The sequence below is a fragment of the Phyllostomus hastatus genome, unplaced genomic scaffold, assembly GCF_019186645.2.
Source record: "Phyllostomus hastatus isolate PE091 unplaced genomic scaffold, TTU_PhHast_1.1 phas_scaffold_755, whole genome shotgun sequence".
In the NCBI taxonomy this organism is placed as follows: Eukaryota; Metazoa; Chordata; class Mammalia; order Chiroptera; family Phyllostomidae; genus Phyllostomus; species Phyllostomus hastatus.
The window spans coordinates 2,499,242-2,522,021 of NW_025334039.1; the positions used below are offsets into that span (position 1 = coordinate 2,499,242).

A 22,780-nucleotide genomic window follows, 5' to 3' on the forward strand; every position below is an offset into this window, starting at 1 on the left:
AAAATAAATGACTGAAACATATTTTAAAAAATAAACACGTTGGGCTTTCTCGGCTGCACACATCTTTCCCCCCTCACGGGTGGGGGTGAAGCTCCAAGCTGATCTATCCATGAAAACAGCAGAACCTGACTCAGATTCAGCAAACAAAACAAAAGATAACGAGATCATACTAAAAACTACTGGATTTAGCTAGTTGAGCTAGTTTAGCCTAGAAGAGAACGACTAGTGAACTATCCAAAAAGTTAAACACTAGAGGGCAGTCTGACTTATCCGAGGGAAAAGCGGTCGGTCGTCCGAGGCATTTAGAGCCTGGGCACTTGCCGTAGCCCATCCAGCCAAGGAGCCGGCTGCGCCTGCGTGCTGAGTTCCGGAAGCTGGTGCTTCAGGCAACGGGACAGCGCGGCATCTCTCTTCAAAGCTGAACAGGCAGTTGGTACCTTGGTCGCCGCAGCCATGAGTCGCAGCTACAATGACGAGCTGCAGTTCTTGGAAAAGATCCATAAAAACTGCTGGAGAATCAAGAAAGGCTTCGTGCCCAACATGCAGGTGAGGCGGGGGAGCAGGACCTGGTGGCCGGGCCTTCCCAGCTGGGGGCCCGTGGTGCCTCCCGGCTACCCGCCAGCCTCCTCCTCGCCCTCCCGACCCCCAGCTATGGCTGGTGCCGCCCCCAACCCTCAGCAGAGTTCCTCCTACAACCCCCCAGCCCCCCCCTTCCCTCTGGGCCTGAGGACTACCAAACCTGTACCCTCCCCGGCATGCTGCTGGAGAGGTCCCCAAATCATGTGGACCAGTAAAGTGGAGTATCTGTAAGGATTCCAAGTAAATATGAAGTTAGCATTTGCAAACCGTGTTCTCACACAAGTGTCAGAAACGCTGCGTAAGATGCGCTGCATTCCTGAGCTTCAGAGACGCGAGCTGCCTTTTACAAGGCGGCGCAGCCAGTCCGGGGTCGAGTTGCTGGGACTGGAGCTCAATTCTTCTGAGTCACGCTGGCCACGTTAGGTGACCTTTACAGATCTGAGTTCGCTGAACCAAGTTTTTAGCCTTCGCTGCACCGTGCTGGGTTTTAATAAAACGGCTTTGCTCCTCGCAACAGCCTAGAAAGTTCACAGGGCAGTGTTTATGTTTAATATCCACCTCACAGAAGGACCCTGAGGAACAGTTGGTGACACAGCTTCCTCTACCCACCTAGTGAGAAGCTCAGCCGGGACGCGACGTCCCGTTCACTTCTTGCTCGGACAGGACGGACCCCACGAGTCCGACAGCAGAGAGTTGGGAAGCGGGTGCTGCCCGCACTTCTCAGGCTTCGTTGCATTTTTGCCCATTTATCTTCCATTAGAGAAGAGAAATGAGGTATCTGAGGTTTTTTGCTGCCTGTGTTAAATGGCTTTTGAAATTCGTTACGGGGCCATCCAAGTGCACGGAAGGTTTGTGATCCTGTCTTGGTAAAAGTTCTCGGTAGCCACTCCGCCCTTTTACTCAATATCAAAACTTGACAGAGTGTCCTTAGTGAGTAAAGCACCTAGTTAGACACCTAGCGCAGGAAAAGCCCACAGTTAGAAAGACTCCTTTGTGCTGTTTTCCACGTGGCCAGTTTCTGTGTATGGTGGTTTTCTGGACGCAGAAGGAGAAAATGAAAAACCAGGGGGACAGGACGATCTGAAAGACGGGGACACATGGTCTGGCAGCAGTTCTGGCCTGACCTGGGATGCGCACACTGCGGCTAATCCTGAGAGCCAGTCCAACTTCGCTAAGCAGTTCCGGTTTAACTCTTTGCACCCCACTTTTCCACCACCCAGCCCTTGAGAAGGGGCGGTTGAAATGTTGACGTACTGCTCTTAAAACATTACTGACCTCCACGCCAAGTTTAAGTCGTGTTCCCATCCTCATGAGAGTCACGAATTTCACACTAATAATTATCCTGTCCTTCATAGCCTCCATTCCCCTCCTGAGACCCACATGCTGCACTAAAGATTCCTTTTTGCTCCCTCCCATCTTCATGTCATCGTTTTGTTCAGCTCCTAAAAGTGCTGCTATTTCCCGTGATGCCTCGTGTCTTTAAAGAGCCGACTCGGTGAGCCACCTGAACAAAAAGGGAGCCACCTGTGAGGCCTCCCCTGGCTCCCTAGTCTGCTGAACCACTTCTTCACCAGAGTCTGCCCAGCACTGGGCACTCCTGGTACCGCACCTGCCTCGCTGTGGCCTTAATTGGCTCGTCCGGGCTGCGTTCTAGACTGGAAGCCCCTCAAGCAGGATCTTGCATATTCTTTACATCTCCCTGCGCGCCCAGTACAGTGCCTGACCCGTTATATAAGTCCTCAGTAAATGTTTGGGGTGCTAGTAGATGTGCCCTTTGGGAATTGTACGAGGGACATTGTTCATCCACTAGTACTGTTATTCATGCGGTGGTTAAGATGCAGAAATCATCTTTCTGATTAGAGCAAATGACTCGTCCAGACGATGAAGTGCTTAGTCTTTGGTTCTCCTTGACTGGGCAGTTCCTTCATAATATTTGATCTATGATAAAAATGTTCTGGCCTTTGGTGTTAGTTACATAATTGCCTTTCGTGTGTTCCTTTATCAAACTTCTTTATCCTCTAAGATACAGATTATGGGACTGAGCACACAGCTGTATAGCTGCATGTTTAATTATTTTTACTCACCATTTACCTAAGCATAGACTTGTAAATCAGCATAGGACACAAGGAAGTGTGATGTGCTGTTTCTTAAGCACAGAAGTACACGGAAGTTAGATGACTGCATTTTTATGTTTGGAATTTGACATTTTGATTCATCTGTTTTTTTCAAAACCCATTGATATTTTAGAAGCGTGAGGATACTGAGGCGTTTTGGCAGTTACAGCGATTGGCAGACCTTTGTCACATATACAAAAATTTTACGTGTTAAATGCTTAAATGTGGCTTTGAGAGTAAGAGAATAAACAAAACAATCTGTAGGCCCTGGCCAGGGTGGCCCTATTCGAGCGTCCCGTGAACTGGAGGGTTGTGGGTTCTGTCCCAGTCGGGGCAACCGCTGTTTCTCTCTCACATTGGTATTTCCCTCCCTCCCTTCATTCCCCTCTCTCTAAAATCAATAAGCATGTCCTTGAGTAAGGCTTTTTTTTAAAAATTGTGAACATTTCAAATACATTTTTAAGAAATATAGTTGAGCCCTGACTGATGTGGCTCAGTGGGTTGGGCATTGCCCCGCAAGGGTCAATGGTTCCATTCCCAGCTTAGGGTCTGGGCACGTGCCAGGGTTATGGGCTGGCCCACGGTTGGGGCACATGCGCGCGGCAGCCACGTGGTATTTCGCTCACACGTCAACGTGTCTCTCCCTTTCTCCCTCCCGTACTCTCTCTCTAAATATAAATAAAATCTTCTTTTAAGAAAGATACACAGTCGACCCTTGAACAACACAGGTTTGAATTGCAGGTCCACTTATACACAAATTCTTTTTCAATAAATATATTTTCTCTTTCGTATGATTTTCTTAATATTTTTTTTCTCTAGCTTACTCTCCTGTAAGAATACAGTACTAATACATGTAACATACAAAATACATGTTAATCGACTGTTCATGTTATGGGTAAGGCTTCCAATCAACAGTTAGGTTATTCGTAGTTAAGCTTTGGGAAAGTCAGAAGTTGTACACCGATTTTCAACTGCATGGCGGGGGCTGGGTGGGAGTGGTCGACAGCACCTCAAACCCCCACGTTGTTCAAGGGCAACTGTACATAAGGATGGGAACATTATGTACTTTTTTTTCTATATTTTAGAAGAAGGGAGAGAGAAAGAAACATTGCTTTGTTGTTCCACTTATTTATGCATTCATTGGTTGATTCTTGTGTACACGAACGTGCAGTCTTGGTGTATGGGGATGATGCTCTAACCACCTGAGCTACCCACACAGGGCCCATCCTGTACTTTTGATGGGAAGTTCTCTGTTTGTTTAAGGTAATGTGAAAGTGTTTTTACAAAGTAAAGGAAAATGAATACCGTGTACAGTTTTTGTGGTCTATCCCGTGTCCATGCATTGTGTATGTGTGCTCAGACACGGTTGTTCCTTTTCTTTGGTACCAGGTCGAAGGAGTTTTCTATGTGAATGATGCCCTGGAAAAATTAATGTTTGAGGAATTAAGGAATGCCTGTCGAGGTGGGGGTAAGTACATTAGAATTGCACATGTGGTATCGTGTCTTCCCGTTAGCCTGGAAAAAATGGTGACTTAGATACTTATTATTACAAATACAAAAATAATGTCAAGAAATGACCAAGACTTGAAATGAAACCAAAAAAAAGACTATTTCTAATTCATGGTTATATTGTTAGCTGCCTGACCTTGCAGAAACCATTTGGAGCTGGATGGCCTGGTTGGTTTTGAAACCACCTTGGATGATAATAAGAACTGCCATTTATTGTGCACTTACTATGTGCTGGGCACTTTACTAGGGACTTTACACAGATTACCTCATGTAATTCTTACAGTAAGCCTCAGAGGAAGATACCATCTCCATTTTTAAAATGTGTAAGTCCAGGTTCAGTGAGGTCAAGTAATTTTAATCTGCCCAAGGTAGCACAACTTCTTGGTGACAGAGCCAGGTTTCAGATCCTGGAGCACCTGACTCCAAAGTCAGTGTTCTTAACCTTATGCTCATTAGCCTCACCTCACTGCGGTTATCTCATCGATGGAAGAGCGTTTATGCCCCCTCTCCTGCAAGACTGCAGCGGGTTTACAGGTGAATGTGTAAAGCTCTAGTAGTAGTGGTGGCATTGAAATCTAATTTTAACCCTTTATTTTTTAGATTAACAAACTAAATCTCCCCTGCCTCCTGCCAGGGTATGCCGACCTGTCTGAAGTGACACAGCACCCCAGTGACAGAGCTGGGACTAGAACCCCTGGTCCCTTGATTCTTAATCCAGTGCCTTCCCAACTACACATTGCCCTTTTTTGGTCACTTAGAGTAAAACCAGAATTCATTTTATTTTGATAAATTATATGAACTATGAAAACATGCATTTTTTTATACTGACAACATGATGTTAAATAGTTGTTTTACACCTCCCAGTGCGTTTGCACAGAACACTGACAGATACCTGTCACTAGTCTGGTTGCCCTCACCACCTTCCTGTGCGTCCGCCGCCTGCCAAAGAAGCTGCCTTCACGCGTCCATCACAAACATTTTTGTGCTTTGTGTCAGTAGTCCTGGTCGCTCCCCTTCGTGTAATGCAATCTAGAAATGTATGAACACGCTTACTAAAAATCAAATGTGTCCTCTCTTTCTGATGTCAAATTTCTGTCTTCAGGTGTTGGTGGCTTCCTGCCTGCCATGAAACAGATCGGCAATGTGGCAGCCCTGCCTGGGATTGTTCATGTGAGTCCGTGTTCAGAGCGGTAAACATTTATATTTTGTTAGCCTAAAAGTTTGTCGAATGGATGAATGGCCATGCCTGACTGCTAGCAAGTATCATTTAGACAGTGACCTTTGGACATCAGGAAATAACCAGGGGACGTAAATAACTGGGCCTGAACAACATCACAGGTTCTGGTTGCCTTTGGCCAGAATCTGTAAGCGTTGGAGAACCTTTGAAGAAGTTTTTAATGTGTCCTTTGTCATTGCACATCATTTTCCCTGGATGAGCATACCACTGTGTGGTTTTCACCGTGTCCCCATTGAAGAGGACGACTGGAGAAGGAGTGGAAAGACGTTTAAGGGTTGGGGCTGGGGGGAGGGAGAGAGAACAGTGTGGTTATTCTGGACACGACTGAGTAGAGGGTAATGACGATATTAGAGATAAAACTGGATGGTACAGGTGGGCCCGTCCTGCCGTCCAGCGTCCAGATGCCACCATTCCAGGGAGACGTTAAAGGGAATCCATTCTACAGGCTCTTCGAGGTCTTCATGCCAGTTACTGTGCTGGACACCGGGGGGCAGAGGGCAGGGGGTAAGAAGACATGGCTTGCGTACATGAAAAACTCGCAAGTATCTCGGTGTCTCCATATACCCTCAGCACGTTTGACCTGCATTCCTCCTGCCTGGGTCAGGATCCCTTTCTTGGCCACGGATGTAAAAGTGCACTGTGTTCGTACCATTAAATGGATTACAGTTGTCTGTGATCGCCTAAACACTGTGGACCTGTGGTATATAAATCAGATATTTCTCTCCTTTTAACCTGATATGGCCACGACTTGTTGATGTCTATCTTCAGTGTCTTTAAAATGTTTAAACTAACACATTCAAGTTAGTGTGTGGTCCTCCTGGATCATGTTATACTGAGGCTTTTCTGTTTAAGGTTTCTTTGGTTCATGGTCAGATTTTGTAAGAAGGATTTTTCTCTGCTATACTAACTTTATGATTAGGAGTTTTTACACCTAATCTTCACCAACAGAGAACATTTTATGAAACTAGGACCTAGACTTGGGGAAGACTCCAGCCTGCAGCCTCTCTGAGAATCACGCTCGGGTGCGTCAGCAGGCAGAGTGCCGGGCTGAGAAAGCTGAACGTCATTTTCCGATTCTCTTCCAGCGATCTATCGGACTTCCTGACGTGCACTCGGGCTACGGGTTCGCTATTGGGAACATGGCAGCCTTTGACATGAACGACCCCGAAGCAGTGGTGTCCCCGGGTAAGGTGACTGCGCGCTGCTGTCCGGCGTGTAGCTTCCCTCAGTGCGCCGTCACCTTTCTGAGTGGGAGCTTGGCCTCCTCCTGTGTGTGCGTCTCTGTCTCGTCAAACACTATTATTTCTTTTCCTCGTTTACCCAGAGAATTCACTGTGGACACGCAGAGGCTCTAGAACTCCAGGAAAGCATATAGTTACTGAGAATTCTGTAGGCTCTTACGCTATGCCAGGCACTATTCAGACAATGGCTACGAAACAAACTGAAACACTTGCCTGCCAAAGTATGGACCTTTATGTCTCAGTGAAACCTCTTGGGCAAATCGGAGCATTATTGCAAGGGTCAAATGATGAGTTAAGCCAAGTAAAATACCTAGAACAGTGCTGGGCACATGGGAAGCATTCGGTGTTTGCTTTCGTTGTCATTGTCCACTTCCAGCGGTGCACCTCTTTTCTGGTGTGGGGTGCTTTCACTGAGAGTATTTCACATCAGGAGTGATATCTTCGCTTTCAAAGTCCGGAGAAAATGTATAAATTGCATCTTGAGAGTTCTGCCTCTGGCCTCGGTGAACATGGTTGTTTCAGACTAATCCCTTGCTGGGAATAACAAGAGAGGCTGAATAAAATGCTTTATAAAAATCTCTTTGAGAGCATGGGAAAGCTATTACGGCAGTAAGAATTTATGAGGCTGCAATCCAGATAAAAATGAAAGTACAAATATGTGCGCCCAACACTGAACGCTGTTTTTCTCTCGAGGTAATGGCCGATTTCAGTCAGTAAGGACACAGATGGTTGGAACAGTCCAATTGACAATCTTGACACCTTGGCCTTCATGTACATGCATGGCTGTGTGTGCACGCACATTACAGCGTGTCCAAGAACTGTCGAGTACCGTACACGTTTTTTTCAAGTGCGCGCAACATTTACCAAAATTGACCAGATACTGAGCCAGAAAGCAGCTCTCAAACTTCAGTGCATTGAAATTGGAGAGGCAGTTCTCAAAAATTTTGGACTAAAGACCCCTTTACACTCTCTAAATTTTTTTTGAAGGTTGATGTCACAGGCTTTTATTGACGTTTACCTTACTAGACATTAAAGCTGAAACATAATTAAAACAGTAATATACAACTGCATATTTCATTATTCATCAGAGCAAACATGTTAGCACATGTCATGTAGCCTTTGGGAAACTCTACACTTAGTAAGTTTAAAAGGCCCATAATATTTTAGCATCATTTTACATTTAGTCTTAGACTCGAAAGGATCTCGGGGCCACACTTTGGAACCACTGATAGAGAGGAGAGTCTCTCACCCCAGTGCAATTGAGTTAGAAATCATCAACAGCAAAACTGTTTTTTAAAAACCTTACGCAGTATGTGTTTAAATAACCCATGGGTCAAAAATAAACCATAAAGGAAATACAAAATAACTTGACATTAATAAAATATACTTATGTCTAAAAACTGTGGTTACGGTTAATGCCATACTTGGAGAGAAATATATAGCTTTAAATGCACAAATTAGAAGAGAAGAAGAGCTGACTGCCAATGATCTAATCATCCATCTGAGAAAGGTAAACAAATTAGAAACCTAATATGTCTAGGTAGAAAGGTGGACATAATATGTCTGTTACTTTAAATGGTTTTGGTATCATCAGACTTTACCCACAGAGAACCACTTTATTGGCTACTATAAAACAGATTTTTGGTTTTGGGGTTTTTTTTGTTTGTTTGTTTGTTTTAAGAATGGCTATCTTTTAAACCCTGTGTTAATGGTGGGAAGCCACAGATAACAATGCTCAACTCCCTAGTTTTCCCAGTATTTGACAAACTTTCCTGTATTTTGCAGGTGGCGTCGGATTTGACATCAACTGCGGTGTCCGCTTGCTCAGGACCAATTTAGACGAGAGTGATGTCCAGCCCGTGAAGGAACAGCTGGCCCAAGCCATGTTTGACCACATCCCTGTCGGGGTGGGGTCGAAAGGTGTCATCCCAATGAATGCCAAGTAAGCACAAGTGTCCAGTAGGTGGAGTGAGAGAAGCCACACCCACAGACCCTCACATTCACTTCCCACCCAGGACAGTTGGGAGGTGGGCATCCTGCAGTCTCTTTTCAGGAAGTGGTAGTGAGTTGATCTTTTAAGTGTGAGGTCCAGCCCACTTTGAAAAGCATACCTGGGAAATGTAAATAAATTCTACTCATTTTTATAACTATTTCATTTTATTTTTGTTGTTTTTTAAAGGGTTTATTTATTTATTTTTAGAGAGCAGGGAAGAGGGCAGGGGAGAGAAACACTGATGTGCAAGAGAAACATCTATCGGCTGCCTCTCGTATGTACCCTGACCAGGGACTGAGCCTGCCGCCAGGCATATGCCTTGACCAGGAATTGAACTGGTGACCTTTTGCTTTGCGGGATAACACCCAAGCAACGGAGCCACACTGGTCGAGGCTTTATAAATATTTTAGATAGGAATTTTGTCCTAATACATAATGTTTGAAATGGGCTGTAGCGGGGCGGGGACATTGAACATTGCAGTCTCCGCTGGCAGTGTTTTAGAGGAGGGCTGGACCTTAGGTGAAGAGCAAAGCTTTTTCCTTAGTGCATGTGCACCTCAGCGTCAGAATGCGGGTGCGATAAAGCCCTGAGTGCTTCTGTGAAGGTAAGAATAGAGCTTGAAATTCAACCTGGATTGCCTGAGGACATTGTAGATAGCTTTATTATTTGACTGTAACTTTTCATAAATTATTAAAGCAGACAGGTAGCTGTGGTAAAGTTCATGGTAGATAGTGATACCCGATTATGGTTATAAATTGTCTGTGGCTGCTTAATTACCACCTCATAGAACTCAGGATCGGAGAAATAAGATTTGAAAAATACAAATAAAGGACTATATAAATGTCAAGAAAGAGCTATAATCATCTCTAGTGTGTCATTTACCATCTTATATAGCAATTATTTGTGTAACTGCTTTCCCCCCAAAACTATCGAGTTGCCGAGGGCTGTCTAGCACAATGCCTGGTACACAGGCGGCAGCAAATGAGTGTTTCCTCTGCCCTGGGAGATGTGGTCGTCCTTGGGTTTGATTTCCCCCGACTGTGGAATGACAGGCACCTTGTTACTCACCCAGAGACCTGGAAGAGGCCTTGGAGATGGGAGTGGACTGGTCGCTGAGAGAAGGCTACGCCTGGGCTGAAGACAAGGAGCACTGCGAGGAGTACGGCAGAATGCTGCAGGCCGACCCCAACAAGGTCTCCGCGAGGGCCAAGAAGAGAGGCCTTCCTCAGGTAACACGCACTTCGGAGCGGGGACGTGTTCATGTTTTTCAGCTTCTGTTTCTATTGGTGGACAGAAGTCTGTCTTCTATGTGGCAAATACATGTCCCTAGGTTTTTTCACAGTACATCAAAACAAGCACAAATTTGTTTGTTTATGTGTCTGTCTTACTCTTTTATAAAGCTCTCAGGAGCTCGCCGATGTTCATGAGATAAAACAAGACACCGTGAATTAGAAGTGAAGGGGAGAAAACCGAGTTAGGGTCATAAGGCCTAAAATGTGTGCTGAAACTGCACGTGTCCATACTTTGACAAGCGAAGATTTGGCTGAAAGATTTTTCATGTCTTAGGTGAAAAGAGATACCTTGTCAGTTCATGGTGTTCACGAGATAGAATACATCAGATATTTGAAATTTATAGCTAATTTTGGTGGCTTTGCCATTAAATCACTGTGACCCTGGGCAAGCCTCTTTTTTGCCTGTCTGGGCCTCATTTTCTTACCTGAAAGTCGGGGTAGTTAAAGCTGGGCAGCTTCTAAAAACCCTTCGAGCACTGCCATCCTCTGGTTCCCTAAGTCATCTGGCAGCTCCAGTGAAGGGACATATTCTTGCAGTGATGGATGATGGTGCCACTGAACTCATAGGTGTTCACCCTGAAATTTGACACTTCTGTCAACCATGTTTAAAATGTCCTTCGAGCCATTGAATGGTATGGGTTTTGGTTTATGAAGCGCTTAATATGTGTTTACCTCAAGCAGATAATGATAAAATAAACTTCAGGAGCTGCTCCGCATTATTGTTGCTGTGTGGAATATTGCTTTGAATGAATGAAGCATTTCTCAGGCTTAGAAATGTGTTTGTTACATAACACACTATTTCTGTGATTGTTTTGTTGCTGCTGTTACTGGTTGTTTTATATTTATTTGCTTTTAAATGGATTTCTTTTTTAAATCAGAATAGAGGCTCTTTCATCAGACATTCTTATATTTGCAGTTGGGGACCCTGGGAGCAGGGAACCACTACGCAGAAATCCAGGTTGTGGATGAGATTTTCAATGAGTACGCTGCTAAGAAGATGGGCATCGACCATAAAGGACAGGTCTGTGTGATGATCCACAGCGGAAGCAGAGGCTTGGGCCACCAAGTCGCCACAGGTATATCCTGGCCCTAATTTTTGGCATGGTGCTAAAATGTATGTTTTATGGGGAACATACAGAGATTTAATTTAAGAAAGCGCTGGAACTCCGCTGTGTAGGTTTTTACCCTGTTCTTCTAACTAGATCTCAAGTTCACTTCACAGGGCCTTAACTTCCTTGTGTGAAAAAAATAGGAATAATAACTAATCCATGTTGTGTTGCCGTAATAGATTAAGTGAAATAATATATGTAAAATACTTACATCAGTGTCTTAGGCTTAGTATTCAATAAATATTGGCTCCCCTTATTTCTTTTATTCTTACTATTATCATCTGACCTAGAAAGAGCAGGACCTTAAGTTGTGGAGTTTATGTTGTAGACATTAATTCAGCAAATATGTCTTAAATACTTATACTGACTAGGTGTTAGAGTGGATTCAGTGATGGAATCGGCAAGGACTCTGCTGTCACATTGTCTCATGAAAGACATGTGATGTTCATTAAAAAGCAAGAGTATAGCCCTGGCTGGTGTGGCTCAGTGGATTGAGTGCTGGCCTGCAAACCAAAGGGTCATTGGTTCAATTCCCAGTCAGGGTACATGCCTGGGTTGCAGGCCAGGTCCCCAGTGGGGGATGTATGAGAGACAACTACACATTGATGTTTCTCTCCTTCTTTTCTCCATCCCTTTCCCCTCTCTAAATAAATAAAATCTTTTTTAAATAAAAAAGCAAGAGTATAAGACAGGAGGTAGTGATGGATTCAATATTACAGAAGAGACAAAGGAAAAAGATACCAAGATTTCAGAGGTGGCTTCATGGACATGTATTGTTTGCAGTTTGGACATTTATGACCAAAACTCTAAGGACACTCATGACCAGAAGACAGCAAGAACAAAAGTAGGGAACAGGGAAATAAGAGGAAGATCATGCTGAATAATTTATAGGATGTGTGAAAGAATGTATGAATATATGAAAAGTTATAGAGGCATGGAAATTATTATAAACTTTAAATTGTATGTTATAGTTCATCCTCATATATATGTTTCATTCTATGGGAATGTAATTTGTGCCAGCCTCACCCCTTAGACTACTTCATCTAGCAAGTATGTGAGCACTGACTAGTATTTTAGAGCTCTAGTGTTCTCTGCATTTTGTCATGGATTTGATTTTCTTGCAGAAGATCTAGCAACTTGTGCCCAGCTCTTTTACACTAAGTCACTGAAACTTACTTTTAAAAACCGTGGTAATAAAATGCATTGTACTGCTTCTCTTCTCACTCACTCATGTGCCTGGAAAGGAGCCACCGACAGCATGTTGCGCACACCGCGTGTGCACATCTCCTCTGCCTTGCACGTCCCTGGGGGGCAGGTGTTGTCTGTGTGGCCCGCTTCGCGGTGTCACAGCTCTGACAGGGGAGAGTCTCAGTACATGTGTCTTGACTAAGCAAATAGATGAACTCAGAAACACCTCCAAGGGACAGCTGTGTTTCCCATGGTTTGTTGTTGTGGTTGTTGTAGTTGTTGTTTATAGAATAGGTTTAAATACAGCCTAGCTTTCTGCAGTAAACCTGAATTACAGAGGGATAGCTGACTGGTTGGCCTTGTTGCTCCCTTGTTCCAGACGCCCTGGTTGCCATGGAAAAGGCCATGAAGAGAGACAAGATCATAGTCAATGACCGTCAGCTGGCTTGTGCGCGGATCTCGTCCCCGGAGGGCCAGGACTACCTGAAGGGAATGGCCGCGGCGGGGAACTACGCCTGGGTCAACCGCTCTTCCATGACCTTCCTGACCCGCCAGGTACTGGCAGTTGCTCTTCTGTTCCAGGTTACTCATGATGAAGTTAAGTGCTTCAAATCGGAGCCTGTAAAATTTGGTTTTGGAAATTTATACTTAAAAAGCATTCAAAATATTGGCAGTGTCTAAGTTTTTGATGTCTTCTTAAAATCAATAAGCAGGGTATCGGGTGTGGGGAGTGAGGGAAGAAGAGAAGCCAGCATGGGTTCTGGAATTTTCCTTGAACAGCAGAGAGGATAGAAGTGCCATTCACTAAGATTCAGAAGGCTGAGGGGGAAGAGCTCTGAAAGGTGGGATCAGGAGCAGCCAAGCAGCTTTTCAACCAGAGCTAGAATTTGTGGAATGGGGTTTCTCTGGTCTGAAAGAGCAGAAGATTCACACTGCCGCTGTCTTGGAGCTCTTACATCCCTCGCTCCCCTCGGGAACAAACTGGCTGGCGTCAGCAGCTGAGTTCTGAAGAGCTGGTTCTGGCTGCTGTTAACTTAAGGTTTTTTTCTTAGGCTTTCGCCAAGGTCTTCAACACAACCCCCGATGACTTGGACCTCCACGTCATCTATGATGTTTCCCACAACATCGCCAAAGTGGAACAGCATGTGGTGGACGGGAAGGAGCGGACCCTGTTGGTGCACAGGAAGGGGTCCACCCGCGCCTTCCCTCCGCACCACCCCCTCATTGCTGTCGATTACCAGGTAGGTACCAAGCCACTTGTAGTTTCGGGCCGTGGGTGCGTAACTGAGTTCCAGATATGGAGGAATGTAAGCAGGAATTTTAAGCAGCAATGGTGGAGAGAAAATCTGTCATCCATGCCCCCGTTGCTGTGCTTTAGGATTACCTTTTTAAGGCTTTGAATGATTGCAGGACTGGGTTGAGATTAAATTCAGTCCGTTTCATTCATTTCACTCTGTCTGACTGTGATAGAGTTAGAAGGACCCTTAGCCTGCTCCCATTTCACAGATGAGGAAACTGAGACCTGGAGAAGGCAGGATGGCTCTTCCTAATAACCCTCCACCTTAGCATGTGCTCTGCTCTTGCACTCGGTCTGCCTTCTGCTGCCTTTCTCGTCCACATTTGTATTGTCTTCTTCTTCCCTCCCCTCTCAGTTACCCAGGAAGCCAAATAAAGTCAATATAGTTGTGAGAGAAATGCGTTTAGATGCTCAGATTTCTCCCACAATCCTCAAGTGCAAGAAGAAATTTAAATCTCAGGCACGAAGAGCTCATGTTTTTCTAAATTTTAACATGTTTGGTTTGTGCGCCTCATCAGCTCACCGGACAACCAGTGCTCATTGGCGGCACCATGGGAACCTGCAGTTACGTTCTTACTGGCACTGAACAGGGCATGACTGAGACCTTTGGAACGACCTGTCACGGAGCGGTAAGGAAAACAGAAACTTACTTAGAAGTGCTCTCTTCAATTTAGTCATCGTTTTGCTGTTTTGCATTTTGAAAGATAAATGTACTTGATTGAACATTAGCAAAGTTGAGGTTCGGGACTTGTCTTCCTGCTGAATTTATTCACGTATTGTGTACGTCTGGTCAACTAACTGAGGTCATCTGGTATGTCTCCCAAAGGGTCATTGTCAGGCCAGTGACCATGTCTCCCCAAGTCCCCAAAGTCCAGACTGAGAAATCGTCACATTAGCGTAACGGATACAACTTGAACTGCTGCAGATTTACCCCACGAGTTATCTCATGCAGCAGACCTAGGCATTTGTGTGCTTTGCTCCTTACAGGGGGCACCCACTCAGGATTTGGGGGATATGCCCTGTGTGCGGATCGGAGCCCTGGCATATGGGCTGCACAGCTCTATCAGCATACGGCCTCCTCTAAGCCAAGGGTTGGTCCACTTTCTGTGAAGCACCAGACAGTGAGTGTCTCAGGGCTATGGGACCGTGCGGCGTCGGTAGCAGCTATTCCACTGTGCCCTTGTGGTGCAGAAGCAGCCCTAGACAGTACATAAATGAATGGGTGTTGCTGTGTTCCAATAAAACTTCATTTCCAGAAACAGCTGTGGTAAGCCAGATGTGGCTCACAAACCGATTTGGCCAAGCCCTGTTCTAAGCCATCAGAGTGGTTAGCTAGTGGTGTAGTGGAAAATAGAAACTTTCTAGGTACCTTCTCATAGCACAAACTGTCACAAATGTGTTCTCATCTTACTTTTTTCTGTGACTCTTTTTCATTTCCAGTTGTCTCCCACCTCTTTATTTTAACCCAGTGATCAAAACCAGTGGGACGTCTCACACATAAGCAATGTCTGGGGGCATTTTTGATTGTCGCATTTGGGGCAGGGAGTTTTGCTGCTGGCATCTCATGGGCAGAGGCAGGGGTGCTGCTAAATATCCTACAATGTACAGGACAGTCCCCACACAGAATTGTCAGGTCCACACTGTCAGTGGTGCTGAGCTTGACAAACTCTTTTAAGTCATGAAGAATATATAAAGCTTTTGTGATAGCAGACATACTGTTTACAATTAAAAGTTAATATATTTTTATTGAAGTGACAATAGTAATTAGAAACACAAAACTAAATCTTAAATACTAAATGCTTTGTACAGATGGAAATTTGTTTCCCAAAAGGATATGATGAGGTTTATAACAAAAGGCACATAATAAGGTTAATAAAATAGTTAAAGATTGTCTTTTAACTCCATTTTTAATGTAAAAAGAAGAAGTCAGGGAAAGGGCATATAATTCTGTGGATTTAAATATTTGCTGGCATTGAACATGAATTGTAGCTCAGGATTTATAAAGTCAAGTTCATTCCTCTCCTAACCTAGGGCCGTGCGCTGTCCCGAGCCAAATCTCGACGTAATCTAGATTTCCAGGATGTCTTAGACAAGTTGGCCGACATGGGAATTGCAATTCGTGTTGCCTCACCCAAACTGGTGATGGAAGAGGTAGGTGAACTTCTCATAAATGTTCAGCACAAAACTGTTTATGATCTATTCCAGTGCACAGAGGCAGCAGTTTTCGGTAGTGCTAGCAGAGATTAGGATTACTTTTTTAAATAACCTCAGATACAGTTATCACTATCTTCTCTTTTGTTTGGAGGTTGATTACAAGCCAGGTCCATGAAAATGATTTTTACCTTTCACGTGGTCTCCGTCTACATATTCTTTAAAAATAGTTTGAGCTGGCTCGTTTTAACCTTTCTTTTGTACAGCTATGCACTTAACATTTTAATTTAAAAGCAAATTTGAAAAAGCATGGGGAGATGTTTAGAGAAACAGTTTTGCCTGATTCATAAGAGACCAAAGATTTTGTTTAAATTGTATAATTGTATGCCTATATATATGTCTGTATACATGTGTTTACACAGATGTACACATTCAAATTAGAAGCACCATAACTTTTCTAAAAAGTTTAACAGGAAAGAAAAACAGTCATCCAAAAAAAACATGCTGCCCTAAGAAAATTATTGCTTCCTATTTTAGGATACTTATTGCCATTGTTTTCCCTAAATGCTTTTCTAAAACTAGTTATAATCATAGTTTACAAACCTTATATAGTCCTTTTTATAGTTTTTTTAAAATTTTTTGTTTGTTTTATTTGAATTTTTATAAGAGTTTATTTGAGCCAAACTGACAGTACATGCTGGGGAGCAAGATCTCAGATGCCCCCTATGTAGTCCTTCCTTTAATCTGGCACGTTATAATATTATTGCATTACTTTTTAATCAGAGTATGACATCCTTATTTTTTAATAACTATTAATTTCCTCCCAAATTTTAAGAACAACCCATGTTTAATTAAGAGCTTTAAGAAAACAGAAAACATCTAGAACCAGAGATAACTGCTAACACTTGGTATATTTTTTCTTGCATGTTTTACAATATGTTTCCCCTCATTCACTCATTCAGCAAATACTTATTGAACATCTGCTGTAGTTAGGTACCAGTTTAGATGCTAGGAATACTGCAGTGAACAAAGCTAACATAAATCCCTTCCTTGTGAAAATTAGCGAATAGTAGGTATAGTGCATTAGACGGTGACAAGTGCTACAAAGTAAAAATGGGAGGGGGATACAGAGAGACTGGGCGTGGGTGAAGTTTGGAATAGGATGTCTTAGGTGATATGTGAGTGAAGAGCTGAAGGGAGTGAGGGGCTGGTCTGTGTGGTTAAGCTTTCCAGGCAGAGAGAAGAGCAGGTTGCAAGTACAGCACAGTGAAAAAGAAGCAAGATTGTTGAGGTGTTGCTAAGGGATTGTAGTTCTCATGGGGTTAAAGGGTTCCAGGGATGGAGCACGAGGCGGGGGAGCTGGAAACCTAGGCTGTGACCACCAGCCTGGGATGCTTGACGCAGATAGTGAAGGACATGACCAATGATCAGGTTCCGGGGTGTGGCCCAGGGAGTGATAGCTGAGGTAAGCATTGAAGGAGCAGAAATCAGCGAACTAAGAAGCCAGCACGTGCTGAAGGGACCCTCTTCCTCGATGTGAAAATCACTCGGAACTGTGGGAGGAGAGACTGACAGTGAGCCAGGAGCCGGAAGTCTTCACGTGATGGTGGGGCGTGATGCGGACTGGAGCAGATACTGTGACTGCAACGAGAGAAGGTAGCAGGTGGTAATAAATGAGTACTGCAAGATTCAAAACTGCCAGTGTTTAGGGAGGAAGGAGGGAGAATGGTCTGGAAAGAACCATGACGTGTAAGGACACCTGTCCCACTTCTCAGCCTAATTGCATGACCCAGTTTGAGAGAGAAAACAGCTACCATTTCAGAAGGTTGGAGGCAAAAGGAGCACCCTCAGGGGACATCCGTATCTCAGCAAGAGCACAAAGGTGAAGGGCGTGTTTAAAGAAGGGAAGCCAGAGGATACTTTGCACTTGGCTCAGGGGAAGGAGTTTCAGGGGCCACAGTGAAAAAGTCTCAGAAATCAGAAGAGAAGGGGAGATGGGCCAGAAAGGGTGTGTACAGAGCTGTGCGGGAATCCGTCTGGGAGGTCTGAACTTGCGTGCTGACGTGAATGGAGACAAAAGGTGTGTGTGAGATTCAGTCTAGGGGTGGCCAGTGAGTGTGGGTAGGAAGGAGAGGAGGAGGTCTTGCTAGAAATTCACAGAATTTGTGTGTGTACATACAAATACACACACACAAATATACGTACATGCATAAGTCTTAGTCACATATATGAATGTCGTAACTTCTCCTTGTGAAGGTAATACATGTTAATTCCAGGAATTTCAACAACTGTAGAAATCTGTAAAGAAAGAAAATCAAAATTGCGAGTAACACCACCATCTAAAGATACCACTAACAGGATAGTTTGGTGCATTTCCCTCCAGTTGGGTATTAGTGTATGTGCTTTATTCAGTTATGCCTACTGCTTTTCTTAGTTATAAAAGTGATCAGTGTTCTTTGGGGACATTCTGAGTAACACAGAAAATATATAAAACAAGATGAGAGTGTTTATCTTACTGCCCCCTTACCAACACTGAACTTTCTAATCTTTAATTTTTTGATAGGGAAAAAAACCTCAGTATTGTTTTCATGTGCATTTCTTTCATTACAAGTGAAGCTTACGGAGACTTTCACAGTGTTTAACTCCTCCCCCGCAGGCTCCCGAGTCCTATAAGAACGTGACAGATGTGGTGAACACCTGCCATGATGCTGGAATCAGCAAGAAGGCCATCAAACTGAGGCCGATCGCTGTCATCAAAGGGTAGAGCCCGACTGCGGCCACCCGCCTCCAGTGACCCCTACTGCAGTGGAAGTGGGCTGAAGTGCTCTTCAGACGTCAAGACCCAGAGACCTGACAGGTTCCAGCCTGGGACTGTAACTGCCGTGGCATAGGGGCTGACGGGGAGGCTGGGGCCTCGGGAGCCGGGGCTGTAAAATTACCTGCTGGGGGGAGCCCCCACTGGGAAAGCCGTGCACGTGCTTCCTCCTGGGTTATCCCACAGATTTTTAGGGAAATCTGTTAGCGGGCGGGGATAGTTCAAGAAACTGCCTTACCTGGTCACACAGATCTGTAGTCATCAGGACGTACTTCTTTACACCAAGCTCTCTTTACATCCTGAGGGGTGTCACGAAGACCGTTCTATTAAATGAGGCTTTAGAACGCTTCCACCCTCCTTTTGTCACTTGGTCCTTTCATCCACCCTGTTCCCCCTTCCCCTCACTGAGCAAAACCCGAAATACCATCCTGAAGGGGAAAGTACCTGCAGGACCATGTCAGGACATAAGATGATTGGATGATGGGACACATTGAGGAGAGTCTGTGTGTGGCAATGTAGGAATGGGGACCGCAGAGGAGAAGTAATTTTTCATAGACTAGCGCTACTTTCCTCATTCTGAATGTAAGGCAGAGTTTTGACTTAACTGGCTAAATGGCATCAGCTGGTGTCTGTCATCAGTTAGAACTGGCCTGGCACTTTTCTTGAGTAATAACTTGCACAGCAGCAGCAGAGAACCCTCCCATAATGCAGAGTATCTTCACATGGGTGATCGGGTTATCACGGAAGCAGGGAATGACCGCATCTGTGACCTTAAAGTAATTGCTCTGTGTTGACAGGTTCACTGGTCTCATGCCACCCAATTAGATTTCATGTCAGTGTACTGTGACATCTCGAAGATGCTACAGTCATAGGTTACTAAGGCCTCTGTTGAGTCCAAATAGCCAAATAGAAAAATCTAATAAAGTTGCAATATGTTGTTTACATTTTGTGCTTAATATTTTATAGCTTAGAACAATTAGTATTTGTACTTGACTCCCTTTGGACACTGTTGCTGTTTTCTGGTTTTCTCCCAGGGTGCTTTCAGAGATTCACCCTAAAGAGTACTCTTACAACTTGTCCCTCAACTTAAAATAAAACCCACCATTGGAATATCTTCTAGATGCTATTTGGAAGGCTGGGGAAAAGTAGACTTCTCTGAAAATTGTATGATATGAAATGATGTAGCATGTCTTTACTGTGAGCATTTAGTAACTTATGTTTTTGATGGTAGAGCTTGAAAGTTATCAATGAATAAAAACAAATTAGGGTCCTGGCCAGGTAGCTCAGTCGGTCAGAGCATTGTCCTGATATGCCAAGGTTGTGGGTTCAATCCCCAGTCATGGCACATACAAGAATCCACCAATGAATTCGTAAATAAATGGAACAGCAAGTTGATATTTCTTTCTCTCCCTCTCCCCTTTCCTCTCTTCCTAAAAACAATAAATAAACAATTTAAATAAATAGGGAATCTTAACACAATAATTATAGATTACTTATGCCTTCAGTTTGGACCAGTGGCTGTTGTGCACAGATGACTTACAGACGCAAGTTACCAGTGAGTGCTGGAGGGCGTATAAAAATGACAAACAGGCTCTGGAGGTGAGGCAACGCTGGAGTGTCCGTGTGGACCCCCTCTAACTGGGCTTGCTTGGTGACAGGTCATTTGAGACTTGATTCAAAGCAAGGTTCCCCCCTGAAACGAACTGATGTCAGGACAAGGAGTGCTGCAGACCGACTTGAACAGGTGTGTCGGGCTTTATTAGATGCTTTAAAAGTTACCCTTCAGGGAGGTGAGGGGAGTGGGTGAGGAGGAGGAATAAAGAGAAGAGTGGCTTATGCAGAAGCGTTTCTGCTTTGTAAACTTTCCCTTTAAAAATACGAAGCTTTCCCGGTGACGCTGGCCCTGCTAATGACCACAGAAAGTAATGGTTCATAATTTGAGTTCAAAGAGAAAGCTACAGACATTGTTTTACTTGCTCTAAATACGTTATTTTCCTAGTTGAGGCAGAAAGCCACCTTTAAAACGAATGTTCAGATGAAGCCGAAGTAACCAGCTGCTTTTATTGCCTGCGGTAAAAACGCCCCACACCTGTGCACGTGCCCACAGCTGGGCATGCCCTTTGATGAGGCCCCGCCTGTCTCTTCCGGGCGTGAGGACGAGTCTTAGGGCTGTGCACGCCTCGGTCTCTTTGCGAGGCCTCTGAAGTCGGCCAGTCCGTGGCACTCTCAGGAGCACTGGCGTCCGCGCACTGGCGATGGGCTGTGTCGTCCCTGCCGTCAGCGTGCGTTCAGGGAAACCAGTCCACAAGACAAAATATGAATGCCGGTTTTCTGATTTGGGGAACATTTCCCGGAGCAGTAAGGAAGTGATGGTTTAAATACTGAATAAAATCTTGCAGATTTTAAGAGACTCCCACTTTGATCTTCATATGTACGCTTTGAAAACTTGGGCACAAGATGACTAAACAGTTTTTTAGCTTTTCTTATTTTTTCTGCTTAACACTTCATGTTCATGTTCATGTTTCTTCATGTTCATCGTCAGGTTTTTTCCTATTTCTGAAAATTGCTTGTCAGCATCATTGATACTGCAGAGATATTTACAGCTCTGTGCACAACTCACACAGCCCATTTTGTCCTGATTTCTTATGTCCTTACTCTCTCTGCATCTGCTCCAATGCTTGAATATAGGGGGTTTTCATGTTATCCAAAGAGCATGATTTGTGCCCATCTTGATCAGTTGAGTATGAAGATGCTGTTAAATTATCAGTCGGGCACCTTGGAGTATGCCAAGCTGTGTTAGATTCTGATTTTAAAAGCTCTTGTGCCCTGGCAGGATAGTTCAGTTGGTTAGAGCATCATCCCGATATGCCAAGGTTGCAGGTTTGATCCCGGGTCAGGGTACACACAAGAATCAGCCAATGAATGCATAAGTAAGTGGAACAAATCTCTCTCTTTCTCTCTCTCTCCCTCCCTCCCTCCCTCCTTCTCCATTCCTCTCTCAAATCAATAAGAAAAAAATTTTTAAAGGCTCTTGCTCCAAAACTAACATCAAAAACACCACTGATCCAAGAAGATAATGTTATAAGGGAGACCTATTACAGAGAAGTGCAGCGGCGATTTAAGTTGTACCTTGCAGATAGGTAGTAAATGAACAGTGTCGAACGCCAAGTGATCACAATTAACATGACCAATGGTGGGGCAAGTCATGTCTCCTGCTGTAAGGCAGAGGAACGCAGCACCATCCCTGAGAGGCTCCTGGCAAGAATGTGTGGCCCGACTCTGGTTGGCAGCAAACATCAGATGGGCCCAAGTTGAGGGTCCCCCTGCAGAATGAAGGTCTGTATGCTCAAAACTGTCACGGAAATGAAAACCCAGGGCAAAGCTCACCAACTACCAGAGTCTGGAAAGACATGACAACCAGATACTCTGGACAGGATCCTGGACCAAAGAGGAATAACCGGCCTTGTTGGGCCATTTGGCGAAATGTGAGTAGAATCTGTGGATGGGTCAGCAGTGATGCGACAAGTGGGTTTCTTGCTGGTGGTTATGCAGGGTAGTGTCCTTGTGGCATACTGTGGCTACATAATAAATACATATAGTTGGTCTACATTCTGTTTCTGGCACAAAGTTCCTGAAACCCTTGGAATTTCCCAAGGGTAAGAGGAACAAAGATAATCTTGTTATTTACAAGCCCCTTTCAACTACACCAGAGTTTGTTAATGAGGTGATTTTTGGAAAGCCCCTAAAGGTGGGGGCTGGTTGCCAGGAGAACCAACCAGGTGATTAGAGGGTTGGAACCTTCAGCCCCATCCCTGACCTCTGGGCTAGAGGGGAGAGCTGGAGATTGAATTCAATCACCGATGATTAATGATTTAATCAGTTGTGTCTATGTAATGAAGCCTCCATTAAAAAAAAAAAAAAAGGACGAGGTTTGGTGAGTTTCCAGGTTAATGAACCAGACACTACTCTGTGCCCACACCCCAAACTTAGGGCACAAAAGCTCTCATGTGTGGGACCCTTCCAGGCCTACCCCTATATGTCTCTTCACATGGCTGTGCATTCATTGTCAGTATCCTGTGTAATAAACCAGTAATCTAGTAAATAAACTGGTTTCCCAAGGAAGGTGAGCCACTAGCAAATTGATCAGACTCAAGGAAGGGTCATGGGAACCTTCTATGTAGAGTCACTCAGTCAAAAGCCCAGTTAATAACCTAGATTCAGATTGGTGTCCGAAGTCTCGTCGGACTGAGCCCCT

The 22,780-nt window shown here is 44.4% G+C and overlaps 1 protein-coding gene across 1 annotated transcript; it reads left to right on the forward strand.

Annotated features, from left to right (window-relative positions):
- Positions 1–372: 372 nt before the first annotated feature.
- Positions 373–19,639, forward strand: RTCB (RNA 2',3'-cyclic phosphate and 5'-OH ligase). The gene is made up of 12 exons (XM_045826601.1): positions 373–546; positions 4,083–4,161; positions 5,305–5,372; positions 6,525–6,624; positions 8,466–8,622; positions 9,746–9,902; positions 10,882–11,041; positions 12,642–12,817; positions 13,315–13,503; positions 14,078–14,188; positions 15,591–15,710; positions 18,367–19,639. Exons 1-12 carry the CDS (start codon positions 454–456, stop codon positions 18,472–18,474), a joined length of 1,518 nt encoding a protein of 505 aa, XP_045682557.1. The 5' UTR covers positions 373–453; the 3' UTR covers positions 18,475–19,639.
- Positions 19,640–22,780: the final 3,141 nt, after the last annotated feature.